This window comes from Megalobrama amblycephala, linkage group LG24 (assembly GCF_018812025.1).
Source record: "Megalobrama amblycephala isolate DHTTF-2021 linkage group LG24, ASM1881202v1, whole genome shotgun sequence".
NCBI lineage: Eukaryota > Metazoa > Chordata > Actinopteri > Cypriniformes > Xenocyprididae > Megalobrama > Megalobrama amblycephala.
Window position 1 is genome coordinate 1,067,501 of NC_063067.1, and position 18,195 is coordinate 1,085,695.

The 18,195-nt window shown below is 39.6% G+C and overlaps 1 protein-coding gene across 1 annotated transcript in view; it reads right to left on the minus strand.

Moving 5' to 3' along the window:
- Positions 1 to 18,195, minus strand: part of LOC125259634 (collagen alpha-1(XXIV) chain-like) — a 105,488-nt gene that overhangs the window by 46,486 nt on the left and 40,807 nt on the right. The window contains exons 11-19 of the mRNA XM_048177426.1: positions 17,654 to 17,707; positions 16,716 to 16,760; positions 15,690 to 15,743; positions 14,927 to 14,971; positions 4,775 to 4,828; positions 4,645 to 4,689; positions 3,984 to 4,037; positions 3,644 to 3,697; positions 913 to 966 (exon numbers count right to left, since the gene is read on the minus strand). Coding sequence (XP_048033383.1) covers positions 913 to 966; positions 3,644 to 3,697; positions 3,984 to 4,037; positions 4,645 to 4,689; positions 4,775 to 4,828; positions 14,927 to 14,971; positions 15,690 to 15,743; positions 16,716 to 16,760; positions 17,654 to 17,707 — 459 coding nt within the window. The remainder of the gene's footprint in view (positions 1 to 912; positions 967 to 3,643; positions 3,698 to 3,983; positions 4,038 to 4,644; positions 4,690 to 4,774; positions 4,829 to 14,926; positions 14,972 to 15,689; positions 15,744 to 16,715; positions 16,761 to 17,653; positions 17,708 to 18,195) is intronic.

Genomic DNA, 18,195 nt, shown 5'->3' on the forward strand with positions numbered 1-18,195 from the left:
ATAGGAAATTTGATTTTTAATAACAACTTAATAAATCGTTAAAGATAGCCTTACTGTGAGCTCAGAGGTTGTTAATGGATGGTTGGTGGTTTAGTTGAAGCCATCCGTTGGCATTATTTCAGCTTATTTTTAAAATAATCATGTTTAACGGCTGAATTTGTAGTGAAAAACTACGTTACCCATGATGCTGTACACAAATTCCCCCAATCAGAGTTGAGCTCTTTAGCTCCGCCCACTCCCATGAAGCACTGTGAATGATGTAATCCAGTTTCGCTATGCTATTTGTATTTACATCTTCATATTTTGCAATGAACTAAAAATATATTGTTTCTAGACATATAATCAACAACTTTAAATGAATAGTTTAATATCTCTCCGTTGTTTTTAATTTATGTCGTTCACAATGCTTCATGGGATTGTAGTTCTTTCCCTCACTAAAGTCGTTAAGTTCACAGTCTTGTACCTTTGTCTTTTTGTCCAATTTTCAATTTTTTTGCTTCAAATCAAAGTTTTTAATATTGTGGTTTACTTCATAGCTGGTTGGTTTGGTTCATGGTTGATAACTCTTTAACAAACACTTGTTGGGAACCAACCCTGGTGAAAACGCATAATTATTTATAATTATATATAATTATTTTATATATACTCTGATAATCAGCTCCAATAAAAGTGTCAAACTTTCAGATCCACTTGAATTATGCACATTTTCTTGCTTAATAAGCCAGCTGATTTTGTGATTGATTTTCATTTCTATATGGCAGAACAATGTGAAAGTTTGATCACAGAATGAACCAGAAATAATGAGGAACATCAAGTGAAATTCTGGGTTTTCAAAATAAAAGATGTCAAATTCCAACCGGACGTTTGTTTATTACTCGTTCCGACAATCAAAGTCAAACCTTCAAACCTCACCTCAGGTCCTGGTGGCCCCGGAGGCCCTTGAGGTCCCGGCTCACCCGTTTTCCCCTTTCAGAGAGAGAACATAAACTATAAATATCACACGAATACACCACACAAAAAGTGCAAAAAATGATGTTCTTCCTCAGTATGTTTGTCTGATTTCCAGCACAAATATCTAAACATTCTTAAATCAAGATACATTTACTGGAGAAGTGAAATTACTTGTCTTTAAACTTATCATCAAACTTATAAAAAAAATCATCAAAATTAAGTGAGTTTACACTTAAATTAAGAAAAAATATCTGCCAGTGCGATAAAAAAAAAACGTAACTCAACTCTTTCACCACCATTGACGTAGTTTTCCGTCATTATGAAGCAATGCTTCCCAACATTGATGGAATTTTCCATCATTTATGACAGAGCTTCCCACCATTGACAGAATTTTCCATCATTTATGAGATGACGCTTCTTCATCATTGACGGAATTTTCCAGAATTTATGACACAGTGCTTCCCCGCCATTGATGGAATTTTCCATCATTTATGACAACGCTTCCCACCATTGATGGAATTTTCCATCATTTATGACAACGCTTCCCGCCATTGACGTAATTTTCCTTCATTTCTGACAACACTTTTCTGCCATTGTTGAAATTTTCCATAATTTATGACAATGCTTCACGCCATTGACGTAATTTTCCTTCATTTCTGACAACGCTTCCCGCCATTGACAGAATTTTCCATCATTTATGACTTCGCTTCTTCGCCATTGATGTAATTTTCCATCATTTATGAGATGACGCTTCTTCATCATTGATGAAATTTTCCATCATTTATGACAATGCTTCTCTGCCATTGATGAAATTTTCCATAATTTATGACAATGCTTCCCGCCATTGATGGAATTTTCCATCATTTATGACAACGCTTCCCGCCATTGATGTAATTTTCCATCATTTATGAGATGACACTTCTTCATCATTGACGGAATTTTCCATAATTTATGACACAGCGCTTTCCCGCCATTGATGGAATTTTCCATAATTTATGACAGAGCTTCCCGCCATTGATGGAATTTTCCATAATCTATGACAACGCTTCCCGCCATTGATGGAATTTTCCATCATTTATGACAACGCTTCCCGCCATTGATGGAATTTTCCATCATTTATGACAACGCTTCCCGCCATTGATGGAATTTTCCATCATTTATGACAACGCTTCCCGCCATTGATGGAATTTTCCATCATTTATGAGATGACGCTTCTTCATCATTGATGGAATTTTCCATAATTTATGACACAGCGCTTCCCCGCCATTGATGGAATTTTCCATCATTTATGACAGAGCTTCCCGCCATTGATGGAATTTTCCATCATTTATGACAACGCTTCCCGCCATTGATGGAATTTTCCATCATTTATGACAACGCTTCCCGCCATTGATGGAATTTTCCATCATTTATGACAACGCTTCCCGCCATTGATGGAATTTTCCATCATTTATGAGATGACGCTTCTTCATCATTGACGGAATTTTCCATCATTTATGACAACGCTTCCCGCCATTGACGGAATTTTCCATCATTTATGATAACGCTTACCGCCATTGATGGAATTTTCCATAATTTATGACAACGCTTCCCGCCATTGATGGAATTTTCCATCATTTATGACAACGCTTCCCGCCATTGATGTAATTTTCCATAATCTATGACAACGCTTCCCGCCATTGATGGAATTTTCCATAATTTATGACACAGCGCTTCCCAACATTGATGGAATTTTCCATCATTTATGACAACGCTTCCCAACATTGATGGAATTTTCCATCATTTATGACAGAGCTTCCCAACATTGATGGAATGTCATCATGGGAAGTCAGGTCAATCACAGTGCTGATTTCATACACAATGCTACAACCAGTACTAACTCCTGACCTTACCCTACACCCTATCCTTAACCAATGAAATTGGCTGCAGGGTGGCATTTGTGCTGAATAGAGTGCTAAAGAAAATGTCAGTTCTGGAGGTAAGCAAGAGGTAAGCCGACCGGACCTCGCCGGACAACGGGACCTTTTTTAGTTGCACCCAGTGTCACTTCCCCCCTCCTGCCCTGCGAATCTCGAGTCTCAGGACGCCCTGTTGCTTAGAACAAAGCAATACAGTCAAACATTCCCACGCAGCACAGCTCACAGGGGATTCCCGCTTATATCTCAGTTAGAGGGGGACCCGGAGCTTCAAACCCTGGATGAGTTCGGCCACATCCGACTGTCACCGGCCCACAGAGCTCTCGCCCCCCCAAAGATGATACTTTGATTGGCTTTATCTCACAAACTCCTTGAAGAAACCTGAATGTCTTGTTGGCCCCCCTCGTACAGAGGAGATATAGGCCCCAAAAGATCCAATTTAGACCGGCTATAACTCCAGAGCCAGAAACACAGGGCTGGTTGTATTGGGCCGTACATACAGACAAAGTTTAATTTTTTTTAAAAGGCATATTTACATTTTAATTTTGATAATGTTTTCTGAAAACAAGACTCAATATCTTCAGTCATTTTGCTTCTCCAGTAAATGTATCTTGATTTAAGAATGTTTAGATATTTGTGCTGGAAAACAACACAGAAACACTGAGGAAGAACATGATTTATTTGCAGTTTAGTTCACTCTCTCGCAATGGCACTTAACAGAATGTCACAGAGCTTCATTTGTGTTTAACCAAGAGTAAGAACACAGGTGATCTTACAATCGGTCCTGGTTTTCCACGTGGTCCTGTTGGGCCAGGATTACCAGCCGTTCCCTGGAAGAGCAACACAAACAAAACACAAAGTCTCCTCGCTGTCTGCATCAAACACCAAATCCATGGACAGAGAAAATATTCCCATTCTTTTAGACCAGTGAATTCTCATTACTTCACCAGAAGTTAATGATTACTTGATTTTCAAAACTTTTTAGTTTAAATGTCTTCGATAAGACCATCAGTAGACAGATTGTGGTGGTGGTCGATTTTTCAATTTCATGACCATGTAAACCTAACCATGTGTTTCTAGTTGAAAACATATTGTTATGACTCTCTTCACACTCACCTTGTCGCCCTGATAACCATTTTCTCCTGGTTCACCTCTCAATCCAGGTTCACCCTAGATCATACAGCATCACAGATTATAGAAAACAGACGACACTCAAAATACACCGCCGACGTTAAACATACATGGAACAGAACACAACGTGCCTGTACTGGATCTAATATACATACTATATACATCAGTCAAGAGTTTGCACACCTTTTTCCACATGTTAGAATAATAGTGCAGTGATGAAAAGTCCAGGAATGATATCATGATGAAAACATGTGACATAAACGAAAATCTACCTCATATTTGAGTTTCTTCTTTGTCTAGATTCCAGACAGTGTTGTTTTAGTACCACTGAGATAAAATTACATCTTATACTTTTTGTAATGTCTATTTGATGCTTTCTCATTTAACACAATAATGACTTTTTTAATTTGATTTTGATTAATTGTTCAGTAAACACGACTTAATATCTTCAGTCATTTTGCTTCTCCAGTAAATGCATCTTGATTTATGAATGTTTAGATATTTGCACTGGACAAGACAAAAATACTGAAGAAGAAAATCACTTTTTGCAGTGTATGACACATCACAAAGTTCATGCATATAACTTCAAATGAATTAACCTTATAAGTACACATGTTCGCTGCAATAATAGAAATATTTAAATCACCTTATCACCTTTCATTCCCGGCGGCCCCACCCCTCCGCCGAGGCCCTGCCAATGAGAGAACAAGATCTTCAGTGTCCAGCCAATGAGGTTACAGATCACACTGCTTGAGGCGTAACTGACGGGCCGTTACCTGAGGTCCCACAATGCCAGGAAACCCACGGGGTCCCTCGGGCCCAGGATCGCCCTGCGAGAGCGGAGAAATAGATCAGCATTCCGTCAGCATTTCTTCTATGCTTTACTTTAGAGGATGATTCCTCATAAATTCACTGATTTGTGAAGACATTCTCACCCGGCTACCATCATGACATTCATCTGCCATTTCACAAACAACATTTTTCAAACTGACAAGAAACTCAAAGTCTTAAATCCATGTCATCCTGAGATTTAACTCTCACATGCACATGCAATTTCCCCTAAGAGAACAGAATTAAGCAGGTTCCCACTGAGGTAAACGTGCTTTTATGGTCACACGAGATTAGGACAGAAGGTCAAGGGAAAGATTTAATGTATGTTATCTTGCAGGAGGAACATTTTTCTTTTACAAGCACATTCTTTGGGAAAAGGTGGCACGAAAAGGCATCACAGCAGCGTAACTGTAACTACAACCCGAATTTGTAATTAAATTAAAACTAAAAGACTTTCAAATCACATGAGCCAATATTTTATTCACAATAGAACATAAATAACATAACAAATGTTTAAAGGGAGACATTTAACAGTTTTATGCACAAAATGAGCTCATGCCTGCTACCGGTCTCAGAAAAGTTGGCACGGGGCTGAAAAAGCAGGATAAAGATTCAGCTGGGAGAACATCTAGCAACTAATTAAGTTAATTGATATCAGGTCTGTAACATGATTAGCAATAAAAGGGATGTCTTAGAGAGGCAGAGTCTCAAGTAAAGATGGGCAGAGCTGTGAAAGAGTGCGTAAAAAGATTGTGGAACACTTTAAAAACAATGTTCCTCAACGTCAAATTGCAAATCTCATCATCTACAGTGCATAACATCATCAAAAGATTCAGAGAAACTGGAAAAATCTCTGTGCATAAGGGACAAGGCCGAAGACCTTTATTGGAATGCCCTCAGACGACACTGATTGTGTCAATGACATTACTAAATGGGCCCAGGAATACTTCCAGAAACCACTGTCGGTAAACACAATCCGCTGTGCCATCTGCAGATGCCAACTAAACCACTGTCGGTAAACACAATCCGCTGTGCCATCTGCAGATGCCAACTAAACCACTGTCGTTAAACACAATCCGCCGTGCCATCTGCAGATACCAACTAAACCACTGTCGGTAAACACAATCCGCTGTGCCATCTGCAGATGCCAACTAAACCACTGTCGGTAAACACAATCTGCCGTGCCATCTGCAGATGCCAACTAAAGCTCTATCATGCAAAAAGGAAGCCATATCTGAACATGATCCAGAAGAGCCGTCATGTCCTGTGGGCCAAGGCTCATTTAAATTTGTTTCAAAGTGGAAAAGTGTTCAATGGTCAGACGAGTTTAAATTTGACATTCTTGTTGGAAATCATGGACGGCATTTCCGGAATTCAGGTTGTATTATGTGCATATGCACAAAAAAGGGGTCATGAACTATGTTGTTTTATTGTTTTATAATGTTTCCTGGGGTGTACTTATAATGTTAGTATGCTTTTTACATCAAAAATGTTCATAATTTAGAAATAAAAGGCATTTTTCCTACCCTGATTTTAACCCTCTAATTTGAACACTCTGTTTAAAGGGGCGTGTCTGCTGTGAGACTTCAGTGTAAACGCCCACTGCTGTGATTGGCTGACATCTTTGCAACACACACAAAGTGTTGCATTACATTTAGATCTATGGCATTATATTTAGATTGTGGCATGAAAAGTTGCAGTGATGAACAGCCGATCACAGACATGTTGTTGAGTGCACGAAAGCAGTGATCTCGTAATTGGAACTCAATTTCTGCACACTAACGAATGCTTTCATCATAACTAACAGCGCAAAACAGAGATTCAACAGTTGCAACAGTTGTAACAGAGATTCGATGAATAACACGGGAGTTTTGGCGTGAGTCCACTGATAAATTCGCTCTGTTTGATTGACAGCTCCAGCGATTGTAAAGGGAGCGTTCTTTGATCACTTTCTATATATAATTTAATCACAGTTTAAATAACAGATTATTTTCATCCTACTAAGAGAAACAAGGTGAAGTTGAGCGTTTAGTCACGGGTTTGATTTACTGACACACAGACAAAGATCATCTAACTGTACATGAATCATTAATATCAGATCAGGCATTAGAATTAAAAAAGAGAGATATTATCCTACTGCTCATAAAAATTCACTATTAGGCTTAAGATAAATAACCAGTTTAAATCCCTCAGTTCTCGCCATCTCCAAAAAGCCAAGACGATGTTGACTGTTATTTTATTACGAGCTCTGTCACGTTCTCAATTCACCAGTAGACTCTCCTCTGTTTGGCGTTTGTTTTAAACATGTGATTCTCCAGAGGTTGGAGATTTAGCCGCTCGATGTAAACATGTGACAACTAACCTGTGCCACTCCCACACCAGTCACAGTAGGCGGAGCAACTTTTCTCTATTTACAGATATGACGAGACGCACGCAGGCGAGTGATGTAATTTACACAGTTTACCTTTAACAATATAACTTTCAAATATATTTTCTGGTCATATTTGTATATTAAAATGCATCAAAATCACTTCTAGATACAGCGCCTGTGGTCTGTGCTCAATTTTTCTAACAATGCTGTTATGAAGGCAGCACAGTAATAGAGCAGGTCCTGTAGAGCGGGATGTTGTTTGTGGGGCTGTTTCTCATTAAGGGCTTTTGGGGGGGCCCATCAGACACAAATTCACTCCAGCAGCACAATAAACCGCATTTATGTCTGGTCTGATTCATGGGAACCATTTCACCTTGAGCCTACAGGAAAAATGTACAAACATCTAAGAGATTGAGTCAAAGCTGAGGAATCGTCTGCACAGTTTCTACTGTTTTACACACAAATATGAAGCAGAACAACACTGATAATAATCATAAATGTTTCTTGAGCAGCAAATCTTTCTGGAGGATCTTGTGACACTGAAGACTGGAGTAATGATGCTGAAAATTCAGCGTTGATCACATGATATAAATTACTGTTTACTATATATTCACATAGAAAACAGCTATTTAAATTGGAAAAATATTTCACTATTTTTACTGTATTTTTGATCAAATAAATGCAGCCTTGGTGAGCAGAAGAGACTTTCAAAACCTTTCGACCAGTACAACATGGGTGAATGACAAATAAAATAACATAGGCTACTAAAGGAGACATTAGCATCATTTCAAGCATCAAGACTACTAACAGAACTATACCACCATGGTATTACCATAGTACATGTGCAAAAAACATGGTAATGCTTTTGTTTTTTTAGTGTGAAGGAGCTTTTATTGACATGTGGCTTGAAGGAGATCTGCTCATCTGGAGCTGAAAGAGGCCTTAATGGATCCACAGAGCACAAACAGATCATATACGTGCCATAAAAAAGCTTTTCTGTCTGCCGCACGTGATAAAAACATGACAGAAGAAAGAGAAGGCAGTGAAATATGACTTATTTGCTATTCCAATGTCTGCAGAAAATCTCTACTGAGGGAATATGAGATGCAAAACAGGGCAAGATGATACGCAAGTTCATAAAAAAATGACATAAACTTGCATTCAAAAGTTTGGGGTTGGTGAGATTTTTTAATGTTTTTGACCAAGGCTGTGTTTATTTAATCAAAAATACTGTAGAATCACCCTTTTGCAGCCTTTATTTTGTCTCTATTTCGTTTGCTTCCCATTTCAGTGCGTCCGACTCAGACATATCCGAGCAGGAATCAACATGATACCGTTCAACAGATCATTTCATTGCACAAAACTGATTTCATGGCTCTAAAACACACATCACATCCTCTCATCATGAGGACGAGACGGCCGACAGATACGGGAACAACATTGAAGGCATGATGAAAACGCATCAGGAACCTGCAACATCCCGCTCTAAATCTTCCCGCCTGACATCCCGACTGAAGAGAAACGTGTCTGACATCTCTGTCCGCTGCTTTACGAGACTCGGGAGCTTTGGCCAACCTCTGACATGTGTGTTTTAAAGGCGGAACGACCAGAGTCCTCCTCAACGGTTAGAGACTGCCTACTGAACATGACATGTACAATGATTCGCTGTTTTAACTCATGAATCAGACCTGCGGGAGCCGAACACATGGCAGCAATCAGACGCGGAAACACACATTACGAATGAAGGAAGAGAGATAAAGAGGAATGTAAGAGTGAATTAACAAGGTTATTATCATTAACTCAAACTGAAACCATCATGTTCGTTACTGGAAATAAAATAAATGTTAAATGAAATGCAATCAAATATATAGGCCTATTAAAAATTAACTTATTTTACTTCTGCTAGTTATTCTGCTGTTTACTTATTGCTAGTTGCAAAAGCAACCATTTTTATTTTTATTTAGTTCTATTTGATGTACTAAAATAACTAAAAGTAACACTGAAATAAAAATGAATACAAACTATATAGGTATGACAAAAAAACAATAACTAATAAAAATGACATAAAATGAAAACCAAAAAAATAAAGAATAAAATCTAATTTAAAATATTATATAAAACTAAAAATTCTAAAACTATATATAAACTTATGCAACAGCTAAAAACATTAATAAAAAAATGTATCATTAGATAAGTGTTGAAATATTTAAATAAATTATTAAATACATAATTAAATTGTTAATAAAACATAAAAATAATTAAAGTAATTATTAAATCACTAAGCAAATTAATACATATTATTACATTTTATTTGTTTTTATTTCATTTTAGCATTTGTTTGCACATTATTTTTGTACTTAAACATCAGTTAGTTGTCAAAACAACATTTTTCATTTTAATTTAGTTTAACTTGATGTAGTAATATAACTAGAATTAAAAACTGAAATAAAATTAATAAATGCTGCTATATAGACTTTAAAAATCTATAACTAATAAAAAGACAAAAACACAACAAAATTTAAAGTAAAAAAATAATAAAACGAACTAAAATGAAAACAAAAATGGAAAAAAAAATACAAAAATAAAATCTTGTGTGTGTGTGTATATATATATATATATATATATATATATATATATATATATATATATATATATATATATATATATATATATATATATATATATATATATACATACACATATTCATTTTTCATTAAGTCTCTTCTGCTCACAAAGGCTACTTCTATTAGACTTAAAGGTGGTAAAGAGGATGTTTTGTTTTATACATTTTTGCAATATTACTTGAAACTGTCTTTACTAAGTGATAAAAGACTATTTATTAGGTGCACTGAAAGGAATATTATTAATATACATCATCTGTGCACGAGGTAGGGCCTTAAAAACATCAGCCAATCGTTTACGCGATCATCGCGTAAACGATTGGCCCTCTGGCTTGTCAATCACTGCCATGACGTTCCTTGTGAGAGACGCGCGGCTGCGCGCTCTAGTAACTTTCATGCGCCGCATGCAATGTTTTTGTCAGGAGACAGGAGTAACAACTGCAGATTATGAGGTGAGTCCAACATAATGAATCCACTAAGTGTGTGCGCAGCTTAACGATTGTAAGGCCGATTATGAATGTAAATTGATACTTATGACTGATCGCGCTCAAATGCGTCCAGTCAGAGCCAGTTGCGTTCAGTCTGCGATTACAGTCGGTGTTCAAATTCCATGTGAAAGTACATAAATCTGCTTCAGGAGCAGGAAACTATCGCTGTATGTTGAGCACAGTCAGAATGTTTTAGCTAGTCGTAAAATGTGTATCATTTCAAACGCTCATTTCAAAAACTCAGTCAACGAAAACATCCTCTATACCACCTTTAAGGCCCTGTTTCCACCTGGTATTAAGATGCGTTTTGGTCGATCGAGCACAAGTAGACGAGGGGAGACATATATCCCTATACACCTGGTGTTTAAATCTCTTTTTAATAAGTTTAATAAGTCTCTTTTGTCCACTTCTGTCCTGATTTTTTCAATGTTTCCAAACTTTTGACCTGTACTGTATAAACTCTAATAGCACATGAATAATGTCTGTAAGCAATGTTATCTGCGTCCTGAACTCCTGCTAACAAACCCTGACGTTGAGTGACTGTGATCTCAGGTGCTTCTGTCTCTTTTATCTCTCCTAAAATCCAGCAGTTTATCTTCTCGTCCTTAAGTGTTCTGTCGCTGAACGGACGCCAGGACACACAAAGTATTATTAATATCCTCTTGGCAGGAGCTGCCGGCGTGACTGAACTCTGTACAGTAGCAGAACACGCTGCTGAAAACCAACCAAAAGACCTCAGAAAAACCCGAAAACAACTTTACAACAGGTTCTGAATCTGATTGGGTATTCAAGAGGTTTTATTATTAATATCAATGCTGAAAACAGTTGTGTAGCTTAATATTTTTGTTGACAACGTGATACATTTATTCTTCAGGATTCACTGATGAATAGAAAGTTCAAAAGAACAGCATTTATTTGAAATAGAAAACACTATAATCGAGGTTACAAAAGAGTAAGCGTGGTTATAATAGTGGTCTATTGAGGTTTAGGCATTTTGGTGCTGCAGAGCGCTGGTAATTTTTCTTCCAAGCACAAATCAAATCTATTGAGATGGTCTTTTTGAAACTAATGGCCAAATTAAAGGTACATTAAACTACATTAAACTTCCTTTTTCCAGGTTTTAGATGAGACTCCAAAAGAACACCAAATAAACAACTGATATAAGAGTCCATATGCAAAGGACTTGTTTACAGTTACAGTTGCAATACCGAACAGAACCACATGGAGATTCCAAAAAATCCCTAAACCAACCGGCTTGACATGACAGTACACGGATCCATTCAGAATTACGAAACACATGACAAATCCGAACACAGAAATGCATCTGTATATAAATACAGTGTGCGATCAGTGCGTCGAAAGTGCACATACATGGTTTGTTTGAGCATCAGTATAACAGACTCATGGATGTACGACTCCTGTAAGTCACCTCAATCGTCTTAACCTTGATTACAATCCTCATCCATCAAAAATTTACTAGCGAGACATTGGTTTGCTTTATCCAGCTGAGAAACGCAGTTTGCATATCATCTGGCCATACAGCGATGGTATGATATATACAGTGTTGGGGGTAATGCATTACAAGAAACTTAAGTTACGTAATCAGATTACTTTTTCAAGTAACTAGTAAAGTAACGCATTACTTTTTCAATTTACAACAAAATATCTAAGTTACTTTTTCAAATAAGTAATGCAAGTTACTTTTTCACATTTATTGACTGACATGTCCCCATGTTGAGAGAAATAAAGTGCAGAGGGTGTTGTGTGCGCTGTATAAGCATGATGGTTATTGTAGTTCTAGACTAAATGTGAACATACATTTGCTCATCTCACTTGCACGAAAACATTCAGTATTCCTCAAAATTAATAAAAACAGTGAAATGCAATCTCAGAATTTTTGCAAACCTGTAATAATTAACTATATTAAATTACACAAATATACTTTATGTATTTAATCTCAATTATTAACCAATGTCTTTGCTGCTGACCTTCAATATGCCTAATTCAACCATACTAATAAGCAAAACATACTTTAGATTTGATTTAGAAATAAGAACTAGAACTTCCTTCTCCTGTATCCTATTCTTCCTAAATCCAGAATGGCAGCACAGCTGAAAGGTTTGTTTGAGCTGCGCCCTCTACTGTACAGGTGTAAATATGCTTTTCCTTCAGCCTGAGGCTTACTGATTTCACTTTTGGTGTGAAAGGGCCTTTTTTTCCGAAAATAGAATGTGACGAGCAGGGCGGGCGAGAGCCGTGAGGGAACGGCGCGAGGCCGGTGACGCGAGTGATAATGAGCGTCACCTGCGAGGCGTGCCGGCCTCGAGTCTCTCACGGAGGAGCTCCGGAGGCATAAAAGGAGGAGCGACATCAGTGAAGGACGAGAGAGGACCAGGCCTGGACTTTATGTTATGTTTTATTATGTTTGTGTGGCCGGCAGACGTCCGCGAGGGTCTGCCGGCATTACTTTCGTTTTGTTCTTTGTTTATTTCTAATTAAAGTTTTGTTGAATGTTCGCCGGTTCCCGCCTCCTTCTTCCCGTATTGACGAACTTCGTTACATTGGTGCCGAAACCCGGGAGGAAGGAGGGACATGCTGTCGAAGAGCCCTCGCTGCTGAGGGGGATCGCGGTGCTGCGGAGTTCGGGCAGCGCGGGAGTGTGTGTAGACCGCGAGAGGCTGCCCGAGGCGGTGGTGCTGGAGCCTTGTGAAAGGTGGGACGGAGACCCGGATGCCGTGCTCCTGGGACGAGGTGGGGTGGCTGCCGTCCTGGACCTGGAGGGAGCGGAGGAGTCGCCGCCGTCTGCCGTGGGCCGGAGCCTGCTGCCGTCCGCCATGAAGGGGAGGAGCAGGGGACGGGGGACTCGCTGCCGGCTGCCCTCAGTCGGAGGAGCCATCGCCGGCCGCCAGGAGGCGGTCGAGGATCGGGCCGTCCACCGAGCGTCCAGTGCCACCGCATGGCACCGCGAGGAAGAGCCTCCCGGCTGGCTGAGGACCGGGCGGCAGTGTGTCTGGGAACCGGACCAAGAATTTTTTTTTTTTTTTTCTTTCTTTTTCCTCTCTCCCCTCTCTCGTCCTGTCGCTCCACTTGCTTCCGTCTCCTTTCTCTCGTCTCGTCTGTCCTTACCCCCAGGTGCTGCGGCCGCCGAGACAGGCCCCGGGGGGGAGTAAGCGCAGTCGCGGGAGTACCCCCCGGCCTGCGAGGGGCGTTGGGGGTATGTGACGAGCAGGGCGGGCGAGAGCCGTGAGGGAACGGCGCGAGGCCGGTGACGCGAGTGATAATGAGCGTCACCTGCGAGGCGTGCCGGCCTCGAGTCTCTCACGGAGGAGCTCCGGAGGCATAAAAGGAGGAGCGACATCAGTGAAGGACGAGAGAGGACCAGGCCTGGACTTTACGTTATGTTTTATTATGTTTGTGTGGCCGGCAGACGTCCGCGAGGGTCTGCCGGCATTACTTTCGTTTTGTTTGTTTATTTTGAGATTAAAGTTTTGTTCAATGTTCGCCGGTTCCCGCCTCCTTCTTCCCATATCTACTAACCTCGTTACATAGAACTTTTTTGTTGTTATTAAAAAACAAACAAGCAAGCCTCGCCCCGGTGAGAATGCATTACTTTTCATAAAAAGTAACGAAGTAACGCAATTAGTTACTTTTTTAGGGAGTAACGCAATATTGTAATGCATTACTTTTAAAAGTAACTTTCCCCAACACTGGATATATATACTTTATTTCAGTTGACATTTATTTAATTTCAAGTAGCAAATATGTTATGTCTCACATGCACATAAATCCATAAATGTAAATGTTGTGCTATTCAAAGTAGGGATATATTGGTCAATAATTAGTTAGATAAAAAGCCAATATTTTCACTGTCGGCCATCCGCTGATTATTTAAAAGCAGGCGATGATCAGGGACAACTATATCTTATCAATCAATAGGGGGCGGAAAAACATGTCAGACTCATTTTCTTCACACACTGTATGCCTCTTTTGTTAAATTTAGGGCTGTCAAAGTTAACGCCACAAAAAGCAGACTATGTTTGATATTTGTAGCACCTCCCATCCAATAATCGCAAAAAAGTTTGCTTTACCACTAGTTACAGCACCAAATAAACATACATGAACATCAGAAGGAATGTTGAAAGATACAGTACAACTTTAAACATTTATTTTTGGCATTTTTGGATGGGATCGGGAAAGGTCTGCGAGCCAGGACTCAAACTCAGGTTGCCTGAAGCACAATGGTGCTGTATGTCGGTGCTGCCCACGAGGCTATCGGCACTGACTGATACAGTACCAGTTATCCAGTGTTAAAATAAACAGCAGTTGAATATAATAGTTTGGTTTTTTTGGTTAATTTTAACCTCTAATATTATAGTAATGTACCAAATGAGAGGGTCCCTGTATAGTTTACAGGATTAGTTGAGAGTGATCCTTCTTCCTTTTCGGGATCGACAGATATCATTCTGAATAATCGGCTATCGGTATTGGCAGAGAAATTTAGCACTTATAAAGTAATATCTGCACGGCTCCAGAGAGGACGAGGTTTCTTCGTCGGCTGTAAGAAGTTAAAGCTGATCCACCACTCTGTGTTTATATGTGTGTGTGTTCAGGACTCACTCTCAGGCCTGGGAATCCACTGCTGCCAGTTCCACCGACGGGCCCCTGAAACACGGACAAAACACCAGTGACTCGATGAGAAACAGCTCTGCACTTCTGTCCGCATGTAGCATTATTTCAAACTTTCTTTGTTTTTATTTAACACACTGAGTTTGAGCTGAAGACATCAAAGATATCTCTACAGCTGTTTGGGGTTTTGGCACAATAATATTCTTCCAAAACTGTGGAAACACCATCTATAGTCAAAATATCCTCTATATCCTCTGTCTCTATGAAGCCCCTCCTTCTGAAAAGCACAATGTGCTCTGATTGGTTGGCTGGAGCAGTGTGTTGTGATTGGCGTTTGGGAAATGTCCCGCCCCTTACCATAACCGCCAGTTTCAACACACTACTAACTAACTCAACCAGGCCCCGCCCCTTTAATTTGGCCAGGAATTATTAAATGAGGATAGCTTATATTATATTAGGTATGTTTTTTTGCTTCCAATATCTGTTTTATTATGAAATACATAGGAATTCATTTTATATTTCAAGCATGTTGTTTGTGCACTTAATGTAATAAACATCATACAATAGTGAAATAGGTTATAATTCGTCACGAAAACAACTTTTAATGACCCGATTCCTTGGGGGGGGGGGGGGGACTCGATTTTTTACGACACCGGAAGAAAATTACAATTTCTTTACACACTAAAGAAAGATGAACATGGTGCTTTTTAAGAATGTTTAGATATTTGTACTGGAACCTCATTTTCTGCAGTACCTGGTTTCCGTCGGGTCCAGGCGGTCCTCTCTCACCCGCATCGCCAACAACACCCTGTAAAAGCGCTCAGATCAGCTCAGGACACATTTTAAACGCCTCTGTCAGTCTCACATCAGTCACACTGCCATTGAAACGTCTGAACGCTCGTGTCCTGAGGTAACGCTTTTCCATGATGTCATATCACACACATCGGAACAGTTCGTTTGGCTGTGAGTCTGATCTTGTCTCCGCTTTATTTCTCTATACATGATAAGTGCATGTTGCTCTAAAGAAAAGTAAAGAATCTTTGGTGTAAATCGGAGTGTTTTACAGAACGTGCTCCGTCTGCATGTTTGCTTGTGTCTTTCTGAGCCCAGGGGCCTCTGAATGTCTTCCAACAACCTTTCATCCTCACTCAAGATGCCTTCGATTAATCATTCCTGCTGCAGACGCCGGGCAGCGAGCCCAGCTGGCACAGGATCTCTGGTGTGATGTTAACAGGCCCGTACGTTTGAGGGTTTCTCAGGCCCAACGCTGAGCCGACACCAAAGCAAAATGAGCTGAGATTTTACAAGCTTGAAGAAGCTGATATTAACCTTATCAAGCATCTCTGAGTCATTAACATGAAGAATGTATGGGTGTCTCAACAAATTATATATCATCAATAATCGTAACATGTCAACCGATGCAGATAAACGTAAAATTTGTTTGTCGCTATTGTACGACGACTTGCAGATTGTGTGGCATTTCTGTTGTTGTTCTTTAGAGGCACAGAGCGGTTACCACAAACACATCAGTCAGAATAACCCTCACAATCCCTTCAAGAAGTAAAGCAATGTTTCTTTACTAATGCAGACTTTTATACATTGCATAACATCTTCCATCCGCTTAATGCCACTGGCTTTACAGCTGGGCAGCAGATGACAAGAACAGATTCGTTGTTCGTTTTCTTGCTTTTCTTTACACACAAGTTATCTGTTTTAAATGCCCATCACTCATTTGCATAACACCCCGTGATTAATGCTTATAAATGAAGGGAGAGTTTACCTGTCTTCCTTTGGGACCCTTGTTTCCCACCGGACCTGGAATTCCCTGGAACACATCGAGATGATCGCAGTTACAAACAAATCTGATCTGACACACATCGATCATTCTGAGCCGAGGGGCGTCATCAATCTGAACGCTGTTGTCTTGTGTGTTTTCAAGATCACGTCATTCATTTGGGAATTTAAGTCTGTGTTGAGACTGAGAGTTGCTGCAAATCACAGAACGATGGCAGATTTGACAACATTCGGCCTTAAACAGCCCATGTGTGTTTGTCAGTGTAACATGTCCGGACAAACCAGCATCTGCAGCATTATGCTGATATTAAGAAATACTGTGAGATATAAACAGCATCTGCGGCCATTAGTACGTAAAATGAGTGAAGCATGCTTTCATAGTAACACATTTACAAAGGAAGTCTATGGGGCAAGTGTACAGGAGCTGAAACAGATTTGAGCCGTTGAGTGTTAAAAACAACTACTTTTCTAAGATGAATAAACAAAGTTCTGCTGCATGTACGAAACTATAATTCCAATAGATAATACCAAGTGAAATAGGTTTTAATTGCAAACCATTCACCATTGTCCTATCAGCCATCTCTCCTTACTCTCTTTATGTGGTAAGTGAAATCTGTTGTGCTACAAAGTAACAGGCTCCTGCTAGCAAACGACTAACCATGTCCTTTTGGGGCTCCGTAGACTGCTTTTTTTTTCTTTTCATGCCTTTCCGAATACAGATTTAGGCTTCGTACACACCCCTTTTTCTACTGTAAAACACACTTCCGTGACCGTACAAACTGAGGTATGATTCAAAAAGATTTTCTGTAGTATTCAACAGCATGCTACCTTGTTTTTATTCATGCAAATGGCATCTCCTTGATTCTCGCATTTCATTTGCATTAATGTGAAATGACAATTGTATAATTGTTCATTTAAACTCACTCTCTCTCCCTCCAGTCCTGGTGGTCCTGCAATTCCTGGAGGTCCGATGAAGCCCTGATAAAGAAAAACACAGTAGCTCAAAATCACACGTTTACATATTTAAACTCCTCATACATCTTTTATCAGATAATCCCAGAATTCAGATAATCCTGATACTATGCTGGTCAAAAGTTGTTAAAATCGATCTGATGTCCCATTTAGGTATAATGCATCAAGAAATTTGAAGGCAAAGAACAGGACGGAAGACAGTATATTTGAAACGCTTTGGAGTATTGGAACGAAATTTGGTGCAAGTCATCACCACCATGCCCTGATGATACTGGAGCAGTTTAGGGACAGCACCACCTACTGGAGAAGAAATTTCGAATTTTTAATTAAACCATGAGCCTAAAATCTCCACCTATGCCAGGGCTCGTCAACTGACGGCCCACGGCACCCCAACCTCCCTCCTCCTCTTTTCCTGCAGCCGTGCGGCTATATACGCACTGTTCATACATGTACGCTCCTCCGACTGACCTGAGAAACATTTTCTGTGTGAATAT